At 41.5% G+C, this 24,241-nt stretch overlaps 1 protein-coding gene across 1 annotated transcript in view; it reads left to right on the plus strand.

The window, feature by feature from the left end:
• The window catches only part of CUNH8orf34 (chromosome unknown C8orf34 homolog), a 377,615-nt gene that overhangs the window by 108,092 nt on the left and 245,282 nt on the right, over positions 1–24,241 (plus strand). Inside the window, exons 4-5 of the mRNA XM_089654283.1 lie at positions 10,658–10,786; positions 11,011–11,039. Of these exons, the coding sequence (XP_089510409.1) occupies positions 10,658–10,786; positions 11,011–11,039 (158 nt within the window). The remainder of the gene's footprint in view (positions 1–10,657; positions 10,787–11,010; positions 11,040–24,241) is intronic.

Here is a 24,241-nt window from a genome sequence, read left to right on the forward strand (position 1 = left end):
GTGTGTGTGGTATTGTGTGTGCTTATACGCCAGTGATTGTTCAGATAGATGCATGCTCAACCAACATGGTCAAAAAGTTCTGATCAAACAATTGTCAGATAGTTGGATGTATGAACTGCCATCTGTAGGAGATCTTTTGTTTAAGTGTATTCCCAATATTATTTTTAAATAATGAGATTTTTTAAATAAAAAAACACATTGGGGCAAATCACTCCCAGAGTACTAAAACATTTTATAATTTAAACTTAAGTAGCAGTGAAACTAAACCATGTAGTGAAGCATAGTCTCCTGTGCCTGTTTGGTTTGCAAGGTGGTAAATCAAACAGGTGTTGCGTTACACTAAATGGAACCAAAAAGCCCTTCACTATCCTGAAATGAGGAATAAATCTATTCTTTTTGAATGAAAGGCATGCAAATACCTTGTGCTTAAGAAGACTCTGCTGTGTTCAGGGTGATAAACACAAGCAATACCACCATTTTTATTATGTCGACAAGCTCAAGCTTTCTGGTTTTCCATCTGTTTTTTAACAACAATTTCTATCATACCTGAGTCCTTTAGAATACTGTGATATATCATGACAGCTGTGTGTTCTTTATTTTGGGAGTGTGGAACAGAAATGTGATATAGCTTGACACTTCTAATCTTCTACACCATGAGAGATTGCTGTTTCTTTAGATTCTGCATACAATTCTGAATTCGACAGACCCATAAAGGAAAGTGTCAGTTTCAGATGCTGAAGTTATTCATTATGATAGCTTGTGGAAAAAAAATGTTGTATGATATGCAGTGTATCACTCCAGTGTCTAGCTTGTCACCTGAAAACGGCATTGAGGATTCACAACTTCCTGATAGCAATGTTTGTGTGGTATAATGTGTAGAGTAATATACTACCTGGTTTAAGTGTGATATTAGGACAGCACTGGAAAAACCACCAAATCCACTGTGCGGTTTTATAGAGGAACACACATACTTTTGTGGCCATTTAGAGAAGGAAGAATAACCACATATTTATGCAGTTTTGCTGACTTTGTTCTTCAGCTCATCTTACTGCTTCCTTTTGCCAGGCAACAAGTGAATGCCATAATTTATCATTGCAATTATTCTTCTGCCCAAGTGTCCACTCTAGACTCTCATATAACCATACTTAATTTCTTTTCCTCCAAATACGTTTACACTGCAAGGCTGGTTTCAAATTCCAGCTGAGATTTAAAATCTTGGCATATGGGCATATTTTAAGCAAATAACTGATTTCATGCACAATTTTACACATTTGCCTAGAGTTGCTCTTTAAAAATGGGGCATATACTAGTGACACTTCCCTGTACCCCATATCTTTAAAAAAAAGTCAACCCAACATTTCATATTCTTTATATGTGCCTGCTGTACCATGTATTTGTATGAAAAAGTATCCTGTTCTTTATGTTGCTTCCTTTGTGTGAAATTCCTGGTGTTCCCGCCAGTCCCTCTTCTTTCCTATTACAAACTGACCATACTAGGCATGAGAGCACAGCGTGGTCACTTTTCTGGCTGTGCTGGGGGGATAATCCAATAATCAGGCTTGTGCTGACATGCTCCCCCTCACAGCCATTCACTGGGAAGGTCAGTGTACTGCTATTTCCCCTCCCTGAGGTCCTTATGCAGATGAGAACAGATGGTATGTGATCACTTATAAAAAAAATTTAAAAAATGGAATAAAGGTATTGATACTGTTTATTTATACATACATTTTTTCCCTTTAATTTTTTTTAAATGGAATGGGTTGTTCTACAAGGTAAGGGTTTACATATTCTTTAATAGTCAAATGGATACGCAAATTCTTTACTTTTAAAGAATAACTCTAGATTTTTGGTTCGATCAATAAAAAGAAGGATAGGTTGTTTGTAAATTTTCTGCTCCAATAATTTTTATTAAAGAAGTACAGCCAAAGCTCTTTTGGCTGTACTTCTCCTGTGGTTCATAGGAGTGCAGTTCGTTCAGCACCCCTGTGACCCATTTTCAGCTGACAGTGAACTGAAGCCCACTGATGGCTGACATCACTCAGCATGGGATCCACCCCAGGGTCTGGAGCAACATCTGGTTCAGCCTCTCAGCGAACCGCTGAGAGCCTGAGCCAGCTGCTTCCTTCCCCTCCACAGCCCAGTGTTCCAGTGAGCATGGGAGGCAGAGTAGAGAGCAGTGACTGACAGTCACTGTTCTCTACTCAAAGTGGCTGTGAGAACTCAGCGACCAGTGGTCAGGTGAACGCTGAGTTCTCACCCTTAGAACCAGCGGGGGGACATATGCAGCATCGGATCAATGCTGCATACACCTAAGTAAGTATGTCTAAAAAAAAAAAAAAACGAATTCCCATACTTCTCTTTTAAGTTTGAATTTTTTACAAGAAGACTTACAGAGCATGTATAGGGGTGTCCATAGGTTGTTTGTACATTTTTGGGAAAAATTGAGAAAAAAAAAAGTTTGTTTTTTTACACACAATTGTTTTTATATAATTAAATACATTTAAATGCTGAAGTAGTACTTTCTTTATCTTTGGAAGTGCACAGAGTGGGAGAGAAGCCCAGTGTCATCTTCAAGCTGGATACATTTGTTTCGAAACAAACCTCTAGCTTGCTTGTGATTTCCACAATTGATTGGCCTGGTGATCACATGATCAGGAACCACACAAAATAGCTCTGAAAATATCTGAAGGGGAGTCCTGGGCCTGCTATCAGTGCAGAGGACTTGGTTGTCGGTAGAATCTAGTCTCCACTATATTCTTATCTAGCATGCTATCAGTGCAGAGGACTTGGCTGACGGTGGAATATAGTCTCCCGATAAACATCCTAGAGCTTCAGGTGATTTGGCTGCCTCTCCAGCGTTAGAGACAAGGTCAACAGTCATCAGGGAGGAACAAGAAGTCTTACTGCAACAAAAAAGGTAGAATGAATCCTGTTTTGGCAGAATTATACGTTTCAGCTCTGTCCGATGGGTACATCCCCAGCATGATCAAATTGGCAGGTAGATTTTATCTGTCTGGAGCCAGCAAGGTGATCTCTGCACCCAGATGTGTTCTGGGACCTGTGACACAGGTGGAGAACACCAGATGTGGATGTCTTACCTCCAGATTCCACATCAAACTAGACAGTTTAGATCCAAAGAACCACTGGCCAATGCTGCAGATGCACCAGTGGCTCTTCAGAATAAGTACCCCCTAATTTATGCCTTTCTTTCCCTGAAGCTTCTCTCCAGTTGCTTTTCAGGATCAAGATGAAGGCCTTTTCCCATGGCCCTCCATGGCCCCTAAGAGTTTTATGCCTATGGTGCTCAAGGATAGAAAGTCCACTTTCTGCAAGTTCTATCATTGCACGTGGAAGGTGTAACTCTAGACCCTAGGAGTTTCTCCATCAGGATTCTGTCCTGCAGTTGGGTCTGCCGTTAGTACCATACAGGTACTTTTGGCATTTGTATTGAGCCTTGCTTGAATTGCATGTTGTAATAATATATTTACTTATAGATATATATTTATATGCATTCAATAAGCTTGCACAGGCATAGCTAATGTGCTTCTAGTGGCCCAGGTCATATGCAGTATTTGCCCTCCTATAAAATATTCCTGTCTGTGAAATGATAACATTAGGTTTCAGTCAAAAAAAGAAATATTATTTTGATACAAGGTTATAAGGTTTTCTATTTTGAAGAAATTGTATTAATCAGTTTGGTACCATTTTTGCACTTTTGCACATAAAAAATGCTATAAACCCTTATTTTGCTTGTAGATTTTGACTTCTTGCAAGGCACAGCCATGTGGCATCATCTCTACTTCAATCAGTGACAGAGCTTTGTCTTGATCACAGCCTGTCACTTAGTGAAATTCTCCCAGTTGGCACATATTTGATGCTTCCAGTAACTTAATTAGCTATGCAATGAAGTGGTTCACACTAGGATTATCATGTTGCTGATGATGGAAATCATTAATATATTTATAGGAGAGAACTGGTTGTTGTAACAGGAGCAATACCCAGATAAAGTGTATTGGAGCAGACTAAAGCTGCATGTACAAAAAGGACATATTACCTTTAAAAGAATATAATAATAATAATAATAGCCTGCTCAGTACCTAAATTATTCACAGGTTGTAATAGAGTTTGATGTTTTACATCAGCCCACCTCAGTCCCTTGTGTTAGTTACGTGGGGATCTGAGAATCCCTTTTTTCTTACCTGTTTGTAATATAGAGGACAGATTCTTGAATACATCCATTGTTGTCTCCATTCTGCCTTTCACATAGAGAAAGCCTGATGCATCAAGGGGTCGGTATTAAAAGGTTTCTCACAGTAACATCTTTGTTCCACACAAATAAGATTACCTTAAATTACTTTTTTAGAACATTTGAAAGAAAATATACATGTCATCAATTCTTAGGTTTACCATACTCTGATCATAGACACATGGCACTGACAAGGGAATAGGTGGCTGTTTCTAAATCTCAAACAACTGTAGATGTGAATTTGCTGAGATCTTTGATGTTACATTTAAAAATAAGTGTACAGTAATATGTAAGGGTACTGCATACAAACTAATTTATTTTTAATGTATATGTAGCTTGTGGCCAAGGACAAAGATTAAATACAGGAGAAAAACAATTTTAACAAGGCAGTTGTATTTTTGGACTAGAAAACCATCTGCTTCTATAATGAAGGATTTTGTAGTATTGTTTTGCAGAGGCGTCTAAGTGGCCTGAACAGCAACTGGATTAAATGTACCTGCAGGGATTTATAATATGTGTGTATAGTAAAGAAAAATATAAAAAATGGAAGTTTAAAGTGGATGTAAATCATAAATGAAAGACATATTGTTTACTACAGTACTATGGAGAGAATTCAGTATAGCATTTGCAATGCTTTTCTGGCTCCCTTTTAAACAACCTGTGCCTAATTCAGGAAAGCCTGGTGCCAGTTTTGTTTGCAGTTCCAATGTGAGCAACTTTAAAGCAGAGCTCCACCCAAAGGGGAAGCTCCACTTGTCTGCCTTCCCCTCCCCCGCCACATTTGGCACCTTTTGGAGGGGGAGAGGGGAAAGTGGGTACCTAATTTTAACAAGTATTCGCTCCCACTTTCGGCCCTGCCCCTTCCCCCCACAGTCTTCTAGGACACTTTGCAGGCCCCAGAAGACTGCAGGACCAATCTCAAAGCACAGTGTGGCTCACGCACGAGTAGTAGGAAACTCGCTGGGAAGCCGCAAAGCTTCACTGCCAGTTTCCCTATGGTGGTGCCAGCACCCGATAGCCGATTGAAGAATCGCCTCGGGTGAGGACACCGCTGGTTGCCTAGACAGGTAAGTGCCCTGATATTAAAAGTCAGTAGCTACAGTATTTGTAGTGGAACTCTTCTTTTAAGAACCTATCACTATGGCTGTGACAGATTCAGAAAGATTTACCACCAGTTTTCAGATTAGGAAAATGAAGGTAATTAAGACTGACTCTGAGCTGGTGTACAGAGACGCCAGTGCTTAAACTGGAGCATGTATTTGCTCGGACACTGTCATAAATGTGACTGCTTCTGGTGCAGGGTTAGTAGGTTGCTAGGACATCAGTAGCTGTAGGCCTCCTAGCAACCAGTGACTCATCTATGACTCATTCAGCTGCTAGCTGGGAGATTTCCCAGCTGACAGTTGAATGTAGACAAAGGGTGAAGATGCTGGTGATGTCATATATACAGTGAGGAACAGAGGTATTTGAACACCCTGCAATTTTGCAAGTTCTCCCACTTAGAAATCATGGAGGGGTCTGAAATTCACATTGTTGGTGCATTCCCACTCTGAGAGACAGAATTAAAAAAAAAAATTCAGGAAATCACATTGTATGATTTTTAAAGAATTTATTTGTCTTGTACTGCTGAACATAAGTATTTGAACACCATAGAAAATGAGTGTTAATATTTGGTACAGAAGCCTTTGTTTGCAATTACAGAGGTCAAACATTTCCTGTAGTTCTTGACCAGGTTTGCACACACTGCAACAGGGATTTTGGCCCACTCCTCCACACAGATCTCCTCTAGATCTGTTAGGTTTCGGGGCTGTCGCTGAGCAACACGGAGTTTCAGCTCCCTCCAAAGATGATCTATTGAATTTAGGTCTGGAGACTGGCTAGGCTACTCCAGAACCTTGATATGCTTCTTACGGAGCCACTCCTTGGTTATCCTGGCTGTGTGCTTCGGGTCGTTGTCATGTTGGAAGACCCAGCCACGACCCATCTTCAATGCTCTGACTGAGGGAAGGAGGTTGTTGCTCAAAATCTCACAATAAATGGCCCCATTCATCCTCTCCTTAATACAGTGCAGTCGTCCTGTCCCCTTCGCAGAAAAGCACCCCAAAGCATGATGTTACCACCCCCATGCTTCACAGTACGGATGGTGTTCTTGGGATGCAACTCATCCTTCATTTTCTTCCAAACACGACGAAGTTTAGACCAAAAAATTCTACTTTGTTCTCATCTGACCACATGACTTTCTCCCATGCCGCCTCTGGATCATCCAGATGGTCATTGGCAAACTTCAGACAGGCCTGGCATTGTGATGACTTGAGCAGGGGAACCTTCCGTGCAAAGCACCTTTGAAACGGTGGTCCCAGCTCTCTTCATGTCATTGACCAGCTCCTCCCTTGTAGTTCTGGGCTGATTCCTCACCTTTCTTATCAGTGATACCCCACGAGGTGAGATCTTGCATGGAGCCCCAGTCCAAGGGAGACTGACAGTCGTCTTTAGCCTCTTCCATTTTCTAACAATTGCTCCAACAGTTGATCTATTTTCACCAAGCTGCTTGGCAATTGCCCCATAGCCCTTTCCAGCCTTGTGGAGGTCCACAATGTTGTCTCTGGTGTCTTTTGACAGCTCTTTGGTCTTGCCCATGGTAGTAGTTGGCGTCTGACTGACTGTGGGGTGGACAGGTGTCTTTAAAGAGCTCAGACAAGTGCTACTAAGTTAGATTAATGAGTAGAGTAGAGGTGGACTTTTTAAAGGCACAGTAACAGGTCTTTGAGAGCCAGAATTCTTGCTGTTTATTAGGTGTTCAAATACTTATGTTCAGCAGTGCAAGACAAATAAATTCTTTAAAAATCATACAATGTGATTTCCTGACATTTTTTTCTTAAATTCTGTCTCTCAGAGTGGGAATGCGCCTACGATGTGAATTTTAGTGTAATCCTGATATACCATGTTCACAGTCCTTCCTCTATCCAGATTACAGCTCACCTCCTCATAGAATGTTAACAGTTTGTTGCAGCAAGAATGATCTTCCATAAATCCATGCGGTTAATACTAATGACATAATTTCATTAGAAAATTCTTGGATGTGGCCCCATATTATCCCCTTCAATAGTTTACCTGCTATTGATGTTTGGCTTACTGGTCTTTAGTTTCCAGATATATATCTCAGCCCCTTTTTGAATATTGGTACCATGCTAACTGGTACCATTCCAGTTAGTAGGCTGTCCTGTAATAGTTTGGCTATACCATGTCTATGTTCTTTAAGGACTTTTGGGTGAAAGTCATCTTGTCCTGGTGATTTACTCGCATTATTTTTTTCAGATCTTTTTAGAATGCAGTATCCTGTTAGCCACAAGGGTACATTCCATGTTGTACTACTAACAATACTGACTTGTTTATTATGCCCCTTCGTTTTCCTTTGTAAAAACCAAGGAGAAGAATGTATTTAGTATAGATGCCTTTTCCTTGTCACTTGTAATCAACTTTGCCAGATTATCCTTTATGGGGCCTTTTTACAATTGATATATTTAAAAAAGAAAATTTGGGATTTATTTATTTTTTTGTACTCTGCTGCGTGTCTCTCATGGTCTATTTTAGCTGCCCTGATCATGCCTTTACATTTCTTATTTGGATTCATTGTAATACTGGAATGCTAATGGTGATCCTTTTATCCTTTTATTTTTTAAAGGGCAATTTTGTCTATTTGATATGCCTTTTTATGCTAGAATATAACCACCCAAATTTATCTTTAGTTGTTTTATATTTGTTGCTCATTGGAATGCATTGACTAATGCCATTATTTAATATGTACTTAAATCACTCCCATTTTTCTTTAGTGTTCTTTGTTTCTAGAATTTGATCCCATTTAATGTTTTGTATTATGGAATGCAACTTAGTTAGCTCTTTTGAAATTCAGTCCTATCTGTCTCCTTTTCCTATGATTTACGGTGAACATAATTACTCTGTGGTTGCTGTTTCCCAAATTATCCCTTACTTCCACATCTGCAGTTAGCTCTGTATTGTTTGTAATTAGTAAGTCAAGCAGGATTTCATTTCTAATTGGGGCACGCACCAACTGCCACATGAAATTGTCCTGCTAGACATTGAAGAAATGATGACCCTTGGATGAGTGAGTGGTTCCATCTGCCAAGTCAGTATCCGGGAATTAGAATTCCTTCATAAAATTTCCCTGCCTCACCACTTCTGTGGTCAGTCTCCTCTTTATCCTTCAGACTAGGGGACTATTAAAGGAGAAGTATGGCTAAAGGTGTTTTGCCACAGAAGTGCAGTTCGTGTTCCACTCCTGTGACCTGCTTTCATCACTCACTTTCCAGCTGATTCACTGACATCACTCAGCCATTCTGGGCTCTGGAAAGATCCCAACTTTGAAGTCGGGATTCACCTAGATGCCAGGTCCAACAGCTGGCTCAGCTCCTCTGAAGGCCTTAGCCAGCCGCTCCTGTCCCCTCCACAGCCTGGTGCTTCAGTGAGCACTGAAGGGGCAGAGTAGAGAGCCGGTGACTGACAGCCACTTCTCTGTAATCAGAGCAGAGGTCAGTGGTCTTTAATCACTCAGCTTTTCAGTCTTAGAAATGGTGGGGGACAGATGCAGTGATCAGCGGTCTTTAATCGATCAGTTTTCAGTCTTAGAAGTGGTGGTGGGACAGATGCAGCATCGGAGCGATGCTGCGTTCACCTAGGCGAGTATAATTTTTTGTGCAACCTCATACTTCTCCATTAATTTACCATGTGTTTCTTCTCTTTGAAGCTTCAACCACAAGGATTCCACCTCCTTCCTTTCCCCTTTAGCAGTGTAATCCTTCATATTCAATAGTATATCACTCTTGACATACAGACACACCCCTCCCCCTCTTCTTCCTACCCTGTCCCTCCGATACAGGGGGTACCCCTGGACAGTCATGTGAGCTGTCAAACCAGGTTTCTGATATTTCCACAAAGTCAAAATCCTCCTTATGTATCACCAGTTCAACTTCTTCCATTTTGTTATACAAGCTTCTTGCATTTGTGAATATACCTTTTAATTGTATAGAAGTGCATATTGGATTTTTCCTCGTTTGCACTAGGCTGCAAAATCCTATTGCAGGCTTATGTGCATTCGTTCTGGGTACTCTAGTTACACAGTTTAAAAGTTACTCCAACCTTTTGGCCATCTTCTCCCTCAACAGAGTCTGCCCAGTTCTCCATCAACTCAAAACCCTCCTTCCTGCAGCAATTCCTCTGCCACTTGTTAATTCCCTAGGCAATTGTTAGTTCCCTAGGTTCCTGCTGACTCTGTGTGACTTGAGGTACAGGCAGTATTTCTAAGAATGATAATAAAAATAATTAATGCACTGTGCAAATACCCCACACTCTCATTGTGCAAAGCCGCAAACACAGCCAGAGGATATCCCCTCTCAATGACAAATCAAATATAAATTTCTGTTGCGCTAAGTGTAAACAATCCATTGCAAACAAGGCTGCCCTTCATCCTAGCAACCAAATCACCTGCTTGTTAACCTCGGTCAGCTCCCACCCTCCATCCAGAACTGTCCTGCCTCCCGCTGTCAGCTCTGTGAGGATGACCGTGAGACAACTGGGGGAAGAAAAGGCTCTTAAATGGCAGGACTGCATGGGTCCAGATGGGACAGTGACTCGGTCCACATCCGGACCCCGGTCCACCATTTAGTGATGCCTGCCCTATAGCAAAGGGGTCTAAGGATCTGGTAAGCCTCCGATTTGATATTACGGTGGTGGCTATTTTTTACTACTTACCACAGAAACCACAGAAACTTATTCATTTATTTGTGAGCACTATTTATTTATGTAGCATTGAATGTACATCACTAATATATTTGTTTGCAATTGATTGTTTACACTTAGCTCAGCACAAATTTATATTTGACATAGTATTTCTAAGAATACTGCCTTAGAGGTCCTTTTCTTTAATATAGCCCCTAAGTCCCAGAAATAATTTTTAGCATGCAGCCTCTTTGTCTAACTTTGTCATTTGTACCAACATGTACCATGACAGCAATCTGTTAATTTGATCCATGATGTGCGAAACTGAGTGCCCAGTAAACAACATACTGTTTGGCGATCCAACACTTGTTCACACCTTATGTTATATGTTAGTGCTGCTGATATCCTGTAGCCTCTGTCCAGCCACTCTATTAGCCACTTACTGAGGGTGCCAACAGTGGACCATGCTTGCTTTGTGTGTTCAAACATCTTCATCAAGAAACAGGGACAGAGTGTTGTAAGCCTTTCACAGGAAGTGCCTTTCTAAATGGCATTTGTTTATAACAGTGCTTTAGCAAAGGAAATGTAATTTGGTTAGCATTTACATCTAATACAGATAATTCTGGTCTGTTCATGTATTCTTTAGAGTGATACAGATTTTTTTTTCTTGTTTTTCAGTGCCAAGGTCAATTGAACATCCTAAATGGGATTGGAGGACAAAACCAGAAAGTCATGATTTTGATGAACTAAACCACATCCTTCAGGAAAGCAAAAAGCTGGGGAAAGCTTTGGAAAACCTGTCACGTAGTAAGTAGTACCAAATTTGACACACATATCTGTTTATAATACCTATTTTTTGAACTTTATATTGATATTGTATGATTGATATATAATATATATTATTTAGTTTTAATAGTGCAAGTGTTCGCATTTTTTATGTTATTCCTGATGCTTTACATTTTTCAAAGCATTATCAGTAGTCTGGGGTGTAAAATATGTTTGACTTATTTTATTTTTATTTTGTTCTACAGGTATTGCTGTTTCAGATGACCTTGAGCAGGTAATGGCATATATCCTTTACTCGTCTCCTAAATGGCACAGATGCAACGCATAATACCCCGAAAATATGTAAAAAATTGTAATTTATACACCAGTAATGATTGTCAGAGGTCCTAAAAGCAGATTCCCCAGGTGAACTGCAGATCAGATCTGTATTAGGGCTCTGGCCCCATCTGATCACCCAAAGGCTCTGGAAAATATCAAAAAAGTAGTTGTCAAAATGTATCTTGGGTCCAGTGTGAGCTCGCATTGACTGCTTTGCCTTTAAGTAACCTTGATTTCATAGCAGATTCATCACTAAGAACCGTGTGCCTGTCAAAAAAACAGTATTGCTCCACTGGGCTTATCAAAACTATAGTACATGACATGCTTAAATGTGAACCTCCATGCTTTATATGCCAGGGCTGCTTTTTATTTCCAGTTCGACATTGGCTCAGACAGTCAATGCTATGCTGCCTAAATAATTGAACTCTTTTATGATTTTATGGTTCAACAATCTTGTGTTGGTTGCCTTGGGCAGCATTGATGTTTTCATTTTCATTCATATACTCTTATGAACATCACAAACATTACCAGTTTGGCCTTTTTTGCAGTCTGGCAGTACCGTGTTCACTTGGAAGATAATAAACTATCCACTCACATGCAAAGGAGGCACATACTGCTTGTAGAACTTTTAAGCTGAACCACAGACAGTTATAAGCACCTGGATTTGACTTATCAGCTTCTTCCAATCACAGACTCAGACAGGGAGAGGGAGGTGCAGGCCTGTCAAGTGTGATGCATACAAATAAATTAACAAGAAATGTGCTGATAAAAGGAGGGAGATGACATATTCAGTCTCCTGCTACTCCTGTACCAATGAATCAGTCGACTGAGGGTGGAGTGAGGACACCACTGTATGTCTTCTTCATTCTAAAAGTCTAGAACGTGGTGTCATCTTCCTGCTATGTTTTGTGACAACAGGGCTGTGTAAAACTCAGAATTGAATGGACAGAAATACAAATACCGTGGTACATAAAGTGGAAGAAAAGTTTTACTCTAATTATTCTTAAATACGTTCCCTTCCCGCTCCTCCTACCTATCCTATTCCCTCTATAAAAAAAAAAAAATCTGTGTACTTTATATTTTTTAATCCGGTTCATTAAGGTCACATGATTCAGCAGCTCCGGATTCCCTGGGTAAGGGAGTGCTTGACAATGGCTTAGAATTCCAGGATCCGTGACATCACCATTAGGCTCCCTTGGCACAGTTGTTGGTGCTCCCTCCTCTCCCCTGTGGCAGTCGCTTTCTTACACAGGGAAACTGGTGCTGCTTGATCATGTGACCGGACTGGATTAAAAATAGGTATGTACACAGATCTCTTTTACAGTGTATGCAGGATAGGTAGGAGAAGGAGAGGGAAAATGTTTATGCATAGTTAAGGTTGCTTTTCTTCCAATTTAAAGCAGAAATTGAGTTGCTAAAAATAACTGAGAGAAGGCATAATTTTTAATCTAGAGGAGATCTACTAGGATTCATCATAACCGGAGTAGCCAAAGTCTGAAGCAGCTGTGCATAGCAACCACTTAGGTTTTATCTTTCATTTTCAAAGCTTAACCACTTGCCGCCCCGCCACAGTACAGTAATCGAGCCTGCAATTGAGCCTGCACCTGGTTAGGCGTAGTCGCTGTTACCGGGAACCGGGTATCATATGATTGCTATGATTGGTCATAGCGATCACATGATAACAATGTAAACAACTTGTGGTGAATGGGGCTCTATTCATGAACAGAATGCTCACTGTTGTGATCTGTGATTGGCCCACAGCAATCACAGGACACATGGCTACTTGAATCATGTGATTAGGTTAACCAAAGATCACAGGCAAAAACAAATTGTTCATGAATGGGAAACCCATTCATGACAGCTAAAGCCCTTGCGAATACACTGATCTTCACAGTATAAGCAATAAGTGTTAAAAAAACAAAACAAAATAAAAAACCTGATCCCCGTCCCCCAGTGTAGTACAATAGTACAGTGTCACTATGGTGACACTAAGCTACTCTGGTGAAAGGGTGTAAAAAAAAAAAAGTTTGCAATCTGTTCTTATCACATGACAGCCAATGATGCTTTTATAAACACCCCCTAATGCTCAGAACGTCCATCCCCATGATTAATCATCAAGGGGTGGAATGAAACACGTTTGGGGCATGGCCTGGCTGGAGTCTGGGCTGAGGCTGCCATTCATCTCTACTCATGCACATGGGTCTGCCTTTGATGTGCAGGCTATGGATCTTTCTTTCTGACATTGCTGTAGCTTGGAGCTAGGACAAGCTCCCAATCCCTGCCAGCACTCACAGCGGTCTAGTTTGGACCTTACCTAAGCAGCACCTAATTTTGTATTTTTTGGGTCACATAAACTCGTCATGCCACTTACTAAATACCCTCCGACTATCTACTTTCCAAAAAGGGGCCATTTGGGAGGTGTTTGTACTGTCCTGGCATTTTAGGGCTTCAAGAATTGAGATAGCCCGTTAGTACATCAGGACTGAACGATTTTCAAATATATATATATATATAAAGGAGTTGGACTAAATTATGGAAGCACCAGGTAAAAGAACAAAATCGTTACCTAAAATGGTGTTGGACTGCCTTTGGTATCCTAGACGGCTTGAATTCTCCTGGTAATTGACTAATATAACTCTTGGGTGGTGGATAATGGAATCTGATGCCATTCTTCAAAAACGTTCCAGTTCCTGCAGAAATACTGGAGGTGGAAAAACGAGCCCGAACCTTGTCCTCCAAAGTTGACCATAGTGGCTGTATGATATTGAGGTTCGGGTCCGACTGCTGCACCTAGAGAAGGTGCATGACTTTGTGTGCATGCTCAAACCACAATTTGACAACACCAGCTGTGTGAATCGAAGCGTTATCATCGTGGTAAATGGCGCAGACTTTGATAAACAATGTCTGCACCATGGGGGGCACATTGCCTGTCATAATTTGCACATAGTTGCTGGCAGCGGCTTTACCTTTCAAGGTGATGATGGGGCCTGCAGAAAATTAAGATATGGCTGCCCAAACCATGATTGCGCTGCCACCGTGCTTTACCTTTGGCACAAGACAGTCCTGGTCATAAGCTTGGGACGATACTATATTCCACGATTTATGAGTGTTGCTCCACTCTGTCTTCTTTTGAGCAATAATATTGGTCACTAGTGATTTGGCAATTGCAGCTCACCCATGAATGTTTTGCTTATGGAGTTTCCTCTGCACAGTTTTTGTGGACATGGGCTTGAGCTCTGCAGTCACTTTTGCAGCAGTTGTTTTCATCTTTCAGGTCACAATCCTGTGCAATGTCCTTTTTTCTCTTTCAGACAGTTGACCATGTCTGCGACGCTTTTGCTTATCACACGACGTTTTCCCAGAAACTGTATATTCCTTCCTAACCTTTCAAACCTGTACCTTCACAACATGAAAATAAATTGTCAACTTAAGTCACAGAGGGACCAGCTAAGTGGGCACCAACAATTTTCACTCTTTTAAACTCCGTAACCTCAGGCATGACTCCGCGTTACTAGCAGCGCCAAAAGAAGCAAAACGATGTTACATCACTTCTGCTTTCAATGTGAAACGTCGTCACTTTCACACCTGCAAATCATTTCATGTTTCCATGTTTTGTCCAACCCATGTATACCATAGTTTGTAGACTCTATAACTTTCACACAAATCAATTGATATGCAGCTATTGGGATTTTGTTTTTGTTTTACCAAAGTCATGTGGCAGAATACATTTTGGCCTAAATTTATGATGACATTTTATTTTATTTGATATTTTTATATTTTAATAAAAATTATTTTTTTGGTTTACATAAAAATAAAAAAAAAACAGTGGTGATCAAATGCCACCAAAAGAGAGAACGATTTGTGTGAAAAATTATAAAAATTTTGTTTGGGTACAGCATTACATGACCGCAGAATTGCCAGTTAAAATAGCGCAGTACCAAATAGCAAAAAATGGCTTGGTCATAAAAGGGGTATAACCTTCTGGAGCTCAAGTGGGTAAAGCCTAACTCCAGGAAAATGACTGCAAGGGTTAAATGACCAGTATGTTGGGGGAGAGATGAAGAAACTCTATCACTTATCATACACCCTGCTTCAGTTAGCTCCAGCGCTGTCCTGCTCAAAGCTCTATGAGCGAAGCTGCAGCATCATCATGTACAATACAAGTGCATTAACCCTGTAGATACACTGAAGAGGCTGGAGTGGAAACGTAGCCAGTCAAAACTTCCAAACAGGCTACAGTGGGTAATTTCAGCACTGGAGTGCGTAATAAGGTAAGTATTTACTCCCTAATCTTCTGCCTGTAGACTTAAAGTAGCAGAAACCCTTGTGGGAGGGAAGGGTCCACTGCAAGGGTGGATTTTAAACATTTTCTTGGAGTGGGGCTTTAACCGAACAAGGTGCAGATAGAAGGTGATTGGTTGCTGTGCACAACTGCTCCAAATTCTGTTTGCTCCAATTTTGATAAATTCCACCCATGTCTCCTCTGAAATAAAACCACTTTCCTGTGTGCTAGCAAACCTTTTTAAAATGTACACTGAGCTGTGTATGTATAACTTTAGTGTACATTCTCAGAATGCCTTGATCCAAGGATAAATGAAGTCTTATGCACATAAGTCCGAGTTACATCATCCCCAGCTGGCCAATCGAGATGAACGAGGATGTTGAAATCAGAAAAAGACTGTTGAAGATGTCGGCAAAGCAGCTCAGACATCACACTGTAGGAGAGGAGATGAGTATAGGCGGTCTACAGTCCTGCTTTAAAACGGCATCCTTTATTTATTTCATCTGTATATTTAACTGTTTACATCAAATTAAGTTGTGTGATTGCTTCTGAGACATAGGTGTAAAAGTAGAATTCTGGGCTAAACTTAACTAATCTTAAAACTGCCCTCCCCCCTCCAAACACCTATGCTAACTAACCTGTGTAAGAAAGATGCATATACTTACCTATTTTCAGACTGCTCTGGTCTGGTCACCTGATCTCACCCTGATGTCTGCATGGGAATAGAGAGAACACTTGACATTGACTGGTAATGCCATTTTGATGATCTCACCCATAGGCTTCCTATGGCCCATCTATTGCTGATGCTCCCTCCTCCCCCTTATAGCGGGCAGTGGATGACACAGGGTTGCCTTTCACGTGACCGGGGCAATCTGAAAATAGCTAATTATATGCATCTTTCTTAAACAGGTTAGTATATGAGCTAGGAGTAAGGAGGGGGCAGTTTAAGATATTAGTTAAGATTAGTCCAGAATTCTACTTTAATCTTTTTTCGCAGGTCTGACATGAATTGAAAGGATGGTTACCATACAAAATCCATTTTATATACCACTTTTTTATGTTTTTAGCAAAATTTGTTTCTTGATCTTATGTTTCAAGTTGTTGCTAGAGTGGAAGAATGATTTTCATTTTAAGTATACTGTATACTGCTTATCTGTTCATGTAAAGCCCTAAAAAAAATAATTCTTTTCGGATCTTATTTCTGGTTAACCAGAATTCACATAGAGATCCTGCAGAGCTTGCACTGGCAAGTTGCAAAATTCATAAATGTCAAATTCTGCTTTAGTTAAGGAAAATCATTCATATCCAAGCCAACTGAACATATTTCTTACTATCCTGCCTCTACCTGAAGGCTGAACTTCGAACTTCTCCATCATCTCATTTTCCACAGTCACTACCTTTTCCATCATTTGCCCCTCCCTTTTAGATTGCAAGCTCTCACAAGCAGGGCCCACCAAACCCTCTTGTCTTGAATTGTATTGTAAGTGTCCTGTCTCCCTTTTATTTTATAAAGCCCTGCACAAACTCTTGGTGCTATATAAATCCTTAATAACAATAATATAATGATACAATCAGGCCAAGTGTTGTAAAGCTATTGCCTGAATCTCGGCATTCCTGTAGATATATACAGTATGATACCCTTGGCCAATATTTAATCAAAGATAAAAGCCTTGCTGTAGCAAACTTAAGGACAGTGCTGGGATGTCTGAAATACAACATCCCGCTCTGTGGAGTTCTGGGGAGAACAGAAACCAATCACATTAGCAGGGAATCAGAATTCTGAGGACATCACTACAAGGAAACCGCATTTGAATTCTTGGCAGTTTTAGAAAATCCTAGCTGAATGCAGATTGAAATGGGAAGGTAATTTAAACCTGCCAAGTTGCAGTACTATTTACACCATTCCACTGTGAGCCTATTCATGTGACAGTAAGTTTACTTTATTTAGTATGTATGCCACAGTAAGTAGCATTAACTTACGATACAGAAATGATGAACGTTTTTTTTTTTTTTTAAAAGGGTCTTTCTTTTGGTCTTTCTTCCCCTAATTTAAAAAATAAGTTCACCTTTCAAAATAAATAAATGCACATATTTTTGCAGGAAAATAATTTACATTTCTTATATTTTCTTGCAGGAGGCTTCAAAGCATTGCCCCTGTGATTAGTGGATCATGGATATAATGGTCAGGCTTCTGGAGACAAGCCCTGCAGCTTTCTGTTCGTGCCTTCATATGGGCTGTCTGTTGAAAGCTGCAGGGCTTCTGAATTAACTACAAGAGCCTTCATAAGCGCTCTTGCAGTTCATTTGGAACTATAAGCCTTCAGCCACGGTGATGGTAGTTGTAGTTCATTCTTTCACAGTTTCCTGTGAATTAATGATGCGTACTGCCCGCAGTTTTTAAATTGGGACAGCAGGTGTGAGGCGAAGATCCACGCCTACTGTCACACCGAGGGGGGACATAATGCATGTTCTAAAAGGTGAGCTTTGCCTATAATGCTCTCTGTATTGCAAAAGCAAAAAAATTGCATGTTAAAACAAGTGTTACAGTAGATGTATAGTATTCCTTTTTTTTAATAGTGTTGCTAAAAGGGGAAGTAAGTTATTTACATGTGAAATTAAAGTTTCTTATGTGGTTTTCTATATAGCTATCATTACAAACAACGGGCAAAGGAATCAAAGTGGTTCTAAAGGATATAATTTTTATATCTATAACAAAAAAATGTTACACTTGCCTGCTTTGTGCAGAGTGGCTCTTTCCTAATCTTCTGGGGTTCTGCACCTCCTCTTTTGTGTCTGCCCCCATAGCAAGCCACTTGCTATGGGGCAGACATGCAGGTTTGCTCCTGAGCAAGGCTGTGCGCATCTTAAACATACACACAGCATGGCTCAGCCCTGCCTAGCCCCAGCCCTGCTGCCTCTGTGTCCTGTGAATGCAGGGAGAGAGCCTCTACAGAAGGGCACAGCGCTGAATTGGATGAGGACTGAGGTAAATAGTGGGTGGGGGGTGAGGGGTGATACTGCTACTGGGACATTTTTTACCCTAATGCAGGGGATGAATTAAGGTAAAATATTTTATGACATTAGAACTGCTTTAAAACATAATAAAAAAAAACATAGACAGCCTAACGCATTAAAAAAATGGTGGAAAAAAATCTAAGAGCAGGGAGAGGAATGACTTTGGGCAATATAATAAGTGGTTAAAAAGACTGTCACATACAGTTGTGTTCAAAGTAATAGCAGTGTGTTGAAAAAAGCGAATAAAGCTCAAAATCCTTCTAATAGCTTTTATTTCCATACACACAAATGCATTGGGAACACTACACATTCTATTCCAAATCAAAACATGAAGAAAAATATATCAAATTTGTGTTGTTCCTCTAAAGAAATTGAAGAAAAGTGAATATTAGACTGTTCAAAAAAATAGCAGTGTTTGTATTCTTCTTTACAAACTGAAACATTCACTATATAAACTGAAAAATGTTTGAAGATTTTGCTTTCCTTTGAATCGCTTAATTAATATTTAGTTGTATAACCACTGTTTCTGAGAACTGCTGTACATCTGTGTTGCATGGAGTCAACCAACTTCTGGCACCTGTGAACAGGTATTCCAGCCCAGGATGATTGGACTACATTCCACAGTTCTTCTCTATTTCTTGGTTTTGCCTCAGAAACTGCATTTTTGATGTCACCCCACAAGTTTTCTATTGGATTAAGATCCGGGGATTGGGCTGGCCACTCCATAACGTCAATCTTGTTGGTCTGGAAGCAAGATGTTGCACGTTTACTGGTTTGTTTGGGGTCATTATCTTGTTGGAACACCCATTTCAAGGGCATTTCCTCTTCAGCATAAGGTAGCGTGACCTCTTCAAGTATTCTGATGTATTCAAACTGATCCATGATCCCTGGTATGCGATAAATAGGCCCAACACTGTAGTATGAGAAACATCCCCATATCATGATGCTTGCGCAACCATGCTTCACTGTCTTCACAGTGTACTGTGGCTTGAATTCAGTGTTTGGGGGTCGTCTGACAAACTGTCTCCGGCCACTAGACCCAAAAAGAACAATCTTACTTTCATCAGTCCACAAAATGTTGCGCCATTTCTCTTTAGGCCAGTCAATGTGCTCTTTGGTAAATTGTAACCTCTTCAGCACATGTCTTTTTTTCAACAGTGGGACTTTGCGGGGCTTCTTGCAGATAGCTTGGCTTCACATAGGCATCTTCTAATTGTAACAGTACTCACAGGTAACTTTACACCTTCTTTGATCTTCCTGGAGCTGATTGTTGGCTGAGTCCTTGCCATTTTGGCTATTCTTCTATCCATTCGAATGGTAGTTTTTCGCTTTCTTCCACGTCTTTCAGGTTTTGGTTGCCATTTTAAAGCATTTGCGATCATTTTAGCTGAGCAGCCTATCATTTTCTGCACTTCTTTATATGTTTTCCCCTCTCCAATCAACTTTTTAATCAAGGTACGCTGTTCTTCTGAACAATGTCTGGAACGACCCATTTTCTTCAGAATTTCAGAGAGAAATGCACTGTAACCAGCATGTACAACATTTGCTGCCTTCCTTCCTTAAATAAGGGCAATAATTGCCACCTGTTTTTCAAAGAATGAATGACCTCACTAATAGAACTCCACACTGCTATTATTTTGAACATGCCCATTTCAATTAGTGATTCAATGACACAGAATCAGCAGCATGCATGTCATGACTGTTGGGTCTGTTGGATTTCTATTACTCTACTACACCTGCTAGTAAATTATTTGCCATGTAGAAATATAATTTCTACCAAAAACAGTGATTGATCAGGTTAGTGATGTCTGACTGCTATTATTTTGAACACAACTGTACCTGGTTGAGGCCAAGCTGACAAGAGGGCTTTCCCTTATGACTCCTGTCCTGTTTCTCCTGAAAGTGGTGACATGGTATGGAGTGGCAGGGGTGCTTTGTAGGAGATCCTGGCCAGAAGAACCTTGCAGCAGGTGTGGATCGATGAGCTGATCGATGAGAGGATACAGCAGCAGGTGCAGAGCCGTGTGCAGCAAGCAGGCAGATGAAGGATCTCGGGTAGTCACGCAGGCAGGAGTTGGTATCAGCCAAACAGCAGAAGTGCAGAATCAGGAACCAAAACAGAGTCAGAGCCAGGCCGGGGTCAGTATCGGTGGAGCAGCAAAGGTATCAGAACAGGAGGCAGGGTCAGGTCACAAGCCAGAGTCAGCAACAAAGTATCAGGAGTAAGCAGGGTCAAGACAAGCTGTGTAACACAGGATCAGGACAAAAACAGTAGAAGCTGACGACCACTCAGTAATCTTCTGGTCTCTGGAGCCACTTTAAATAGGCAAGTGAGTGCCAAGTGTTTACGCCGATGCACATGCGCAGATTCATGCGTGAGTTAGGGCATGTTTAGTTCTCACTCGAGAATTATTATGAGCATGCGCACATCTTTGCACATGGCTTTGCCTACGATTTCCCTAACAGCATTTTAGTGCATCTCTAGTTGTCACTCAAGAATTACTATGAGCATGCACACATCTTCGTGCACGACTGTACCTATGAATTCCCTAACACTGACTATGCAAGATACATGAATTGGGTGCAAGCAGTTTTGGTGCTGCATCCTCACGGAATTCTAAAAGGTGTCTACGAAACCCTTTATGAATTCCCTCGAATGTGTCTTTATTGTTAAAAAGCATTTATGTTATAACACACTATCCCAGCAATCAGAGTTGAGAGCCATTGTCAACAACGCTGCTGTGACGGGAGTGACTTTTGGGGGTGGGGGGACCGCTTGGTCAGCTCATGTCCCCCTCATTATGTTTAACCCACCCTGTGCCTGTTAAGGGGTACAGGGTGTAAATGTGAATGTCCCAGTCTTGTGTATAGTGTGTGTTCCTTTGTTCTCGGCCATGTGGTTGCCCATTGTCTACTGCCATGTGGCTATTTCTTTGTTCTCGGCCACATGGCTGTCCATTGTTTGTTTGCCATGTGCTTCATCCCATTGTTCTGTGTCTTGGGTTGGTTGGGGTGTTTCCCTGTAGCTCTTCCCACTGATGGGGCTGGCTGATGATGTATTCCCTGCAGCCCTTCCCACTGATGGGGCGGGTTGATGATATGTTTCCTGTTCTTGGTTGTCTCTCCGCCCTCTGTATATATCCTGTGTTTTGTGTTAAAATAAAGAGTTGGTTTCCTGTTTTAAGAAGAGCTGGGTGCTGTCTATTTTCCTGAGGGATTTCAAGGGTGCGGTCCGTGGATGGTGTTCGGACAGGGGAAGCTGCGGTATACCGGAATATACCCAAGAATGGTTGGGTTCCGTTACATCTGCGGTCAGTGGTCAAGTCGACAAGCAGTCCCCAAACCTGTTTCCATGGGTGTGCATCTGGCAGGAAAGGACTGTAGACCCACCTTGTCCTTAAATGGTTAATAATAGAATACATTGGTAAACTGCAAAATGTTAGTGAATGTGTACTATTCCTAACAATACAAATCTGATGACAGAATAACAAGATGTATTTATGTGATTCTTACTAGCTGTACAGCATGTGGATTGCCAGTCATAAACTGAAAGAACCCTGAGAGAGCGATAAACAAGTAGATGTTCTGTTCTCTGTGAATAGAAATTCAATTGGAACTTGTCTTATTTTTCCAGTTGGGAAAGAGTGTTGATTTGATTTATTTGATGCTTACGTTTGCACAAATAAAATGTAAGGACTGAATAATGTAAGGAAACAGAATTCCAATGTACACTTACCGGCCACTTTATTAGGTAAACCTTACTAGTGCCAAAAAAATATCCCCCGCACCATTACACCACCACCAGCAGCCTGAACCTTTGATACAAGGCAGGATAGATCCACGCTTTATGTTGTACACACCAAATTTTTACCCTACCATCTGAATGTCTCAGCAACCAGTCTGACCATTCTCCTCTGACCTCTTACATCAACAAGGCATTTTCGTCCACACAACTGCTGCTCTCTGGATATTTTCTCTTTTTCAGGTCATTCTCTGTAAACCCTAGAGATGGTTGTGTGTGAAAATCCCACTAGATCAGCAGTTTTTTAAATACTCAGACCACCCCATCTGGCACCAATAACCATGCCATGTTCAAAGTCAATTAAATCCCCTTTCTTGCCCATTCTGATGCTCTGTTTTAACTTTAGCAAGTCATCTTCACCACATCTAGATGCCTAAATGCATTAAGTTGCTGTCATGTGATTGGCTGATTAGCAATTTGTGTTACCAAGCAATTGAACAGATGTACCTAATAAAGTGGCTGGTGAGTGTATATCTACAAGATATATAGGTAATATGATATGATTAAGACTTTGTGAAGCTGAACCACATCAGCTTTCTGGATCCTGTATTGATGTAACCAATAAAGACTTCCATAATGAAGCTTTCCGAGTTCCCGGCTACTTGTATTGTAGCTAATATGATATGCCTGAAGTGAGTTGAGCAATGAAATGGGCCGACTTTCAGCGGTTACTATTTTTAGAGAAATTGCATGTCAAAATATCCATGGATCCAAAGATATAGGCAGCTGAAATGCACATACAGATCTTGACTATTCCTGTAAGCTTTGAGCTTACTACCTCCTGGTCCTCCTTGTTGGTCAGTGAGGCCTCAAGTCATGTTAACTAAAAGACCAAAACAGGTACGGAGGATTAAAAAATTTAGGGCAGTGTAACAAATCAATTTATTTTTAGAAAAAAAAAACTAGGGTTGTTTTGATGTGCAGTTTTTGACGAAGGTAACCCCCTACACCCCCTTTTTGCATTTTTTTAATTGCATGCTTAGTTTCAGTCACAACTGACTCAGTGAAAACGCCATGCCCAGGGAATTTTATTTTTTGTACTTTGTGTTTTGCTGAGACAATAAATGATTTTCCATAGACATCAATTAGTGAGGACTGGCTTTTGAACTTTATAGCAACATTAAACAAAATTTGATGCTGAATTTTCATACATCTTGTACGCTGCTTAACCTCTTGCCGACCGCGCATAGCCGAATGACGGCTTCACCGCGGCCGGCCAGTTCTGAGTGGACGTCATATGACGTCCTCCCAGAACGCGCTCTCCTGCGCGCCCCAGGGGGCGCGCACCCGGCGATCTCCGTGATCGCTGTGTCCTACGGACACAGCTGATCACGTGATGTGGTGAAAGGCCGATCCCACCGGCCTTTTACCACGTGATCAGCGGTGTCCAATGACACGCTGATCACAGGGAAAGGCAAGTGCCGGTTCTCGGCTGCACTTTCCTCACGCTGTCAGATCGTGAGGAAAGTACTGCCGAGAACCGGCAGTTGTCAGAGCGGGGATCGGCACCGATCATCAGGGCACTGATGATCAGTGCCCTGATGATCGGTGCCCAACAGTGACACCCGCAAGTTCCGCCCAGCAGTGCGCCCACTAGCCCCGCCCACCCGTTCCCAGCAGTGCCCCCACCTGTGCCCAGCAGTGCCCCCACCTGTGCCCAGCAGTGCACCCACCTGTGCCACTCTGCAGTGCCACCTACCTGTGCCCAGAAGTGCCACCTACATGTGCCCAGCAGTGCCACCCACCTGTGCCCACCCACCTGTGCCCACCAGTGCCACCCACCTGTGCCCACCCACCAGTGCTGCCCACCAGTGCCACCCACCAGTGCAGCCCAGCAGTGCTGCCAGTCAGTGCCACCAGTCAGGGCCCAGGGGTTGTGCCAGTCAGTGCCGCCAGTCAGTGCCCAGAAGTGATGCCACTCAGTGCCGTCTATCAGTACCCATCATCAGTGTCACCTATCAGTGCCGCCTATCAGTGCTGCATATCAGTGCCGCCTATCCGTGCCACCTCATTAGTACTGCCTATCAGTGCCCTTTAGTGCTGCCTATCAGTGCCCATC

Source organism: Staurois parvus, unplaced genomic scaffold (assembly GCF_062004578.1).
Source record: "Staurois parvus isolate SC_StPar_1 unplaced genomic scaffold, SC_StPar_1.0 ptg000748l, whole genome shotgun sequence".
Taxonomy (NCBI): domain Eukaryota; kingdom Metazoa; phylum Chordata; class Amphibia; order Anura; family Ranidae; genus Staurois; species Staurois parvus.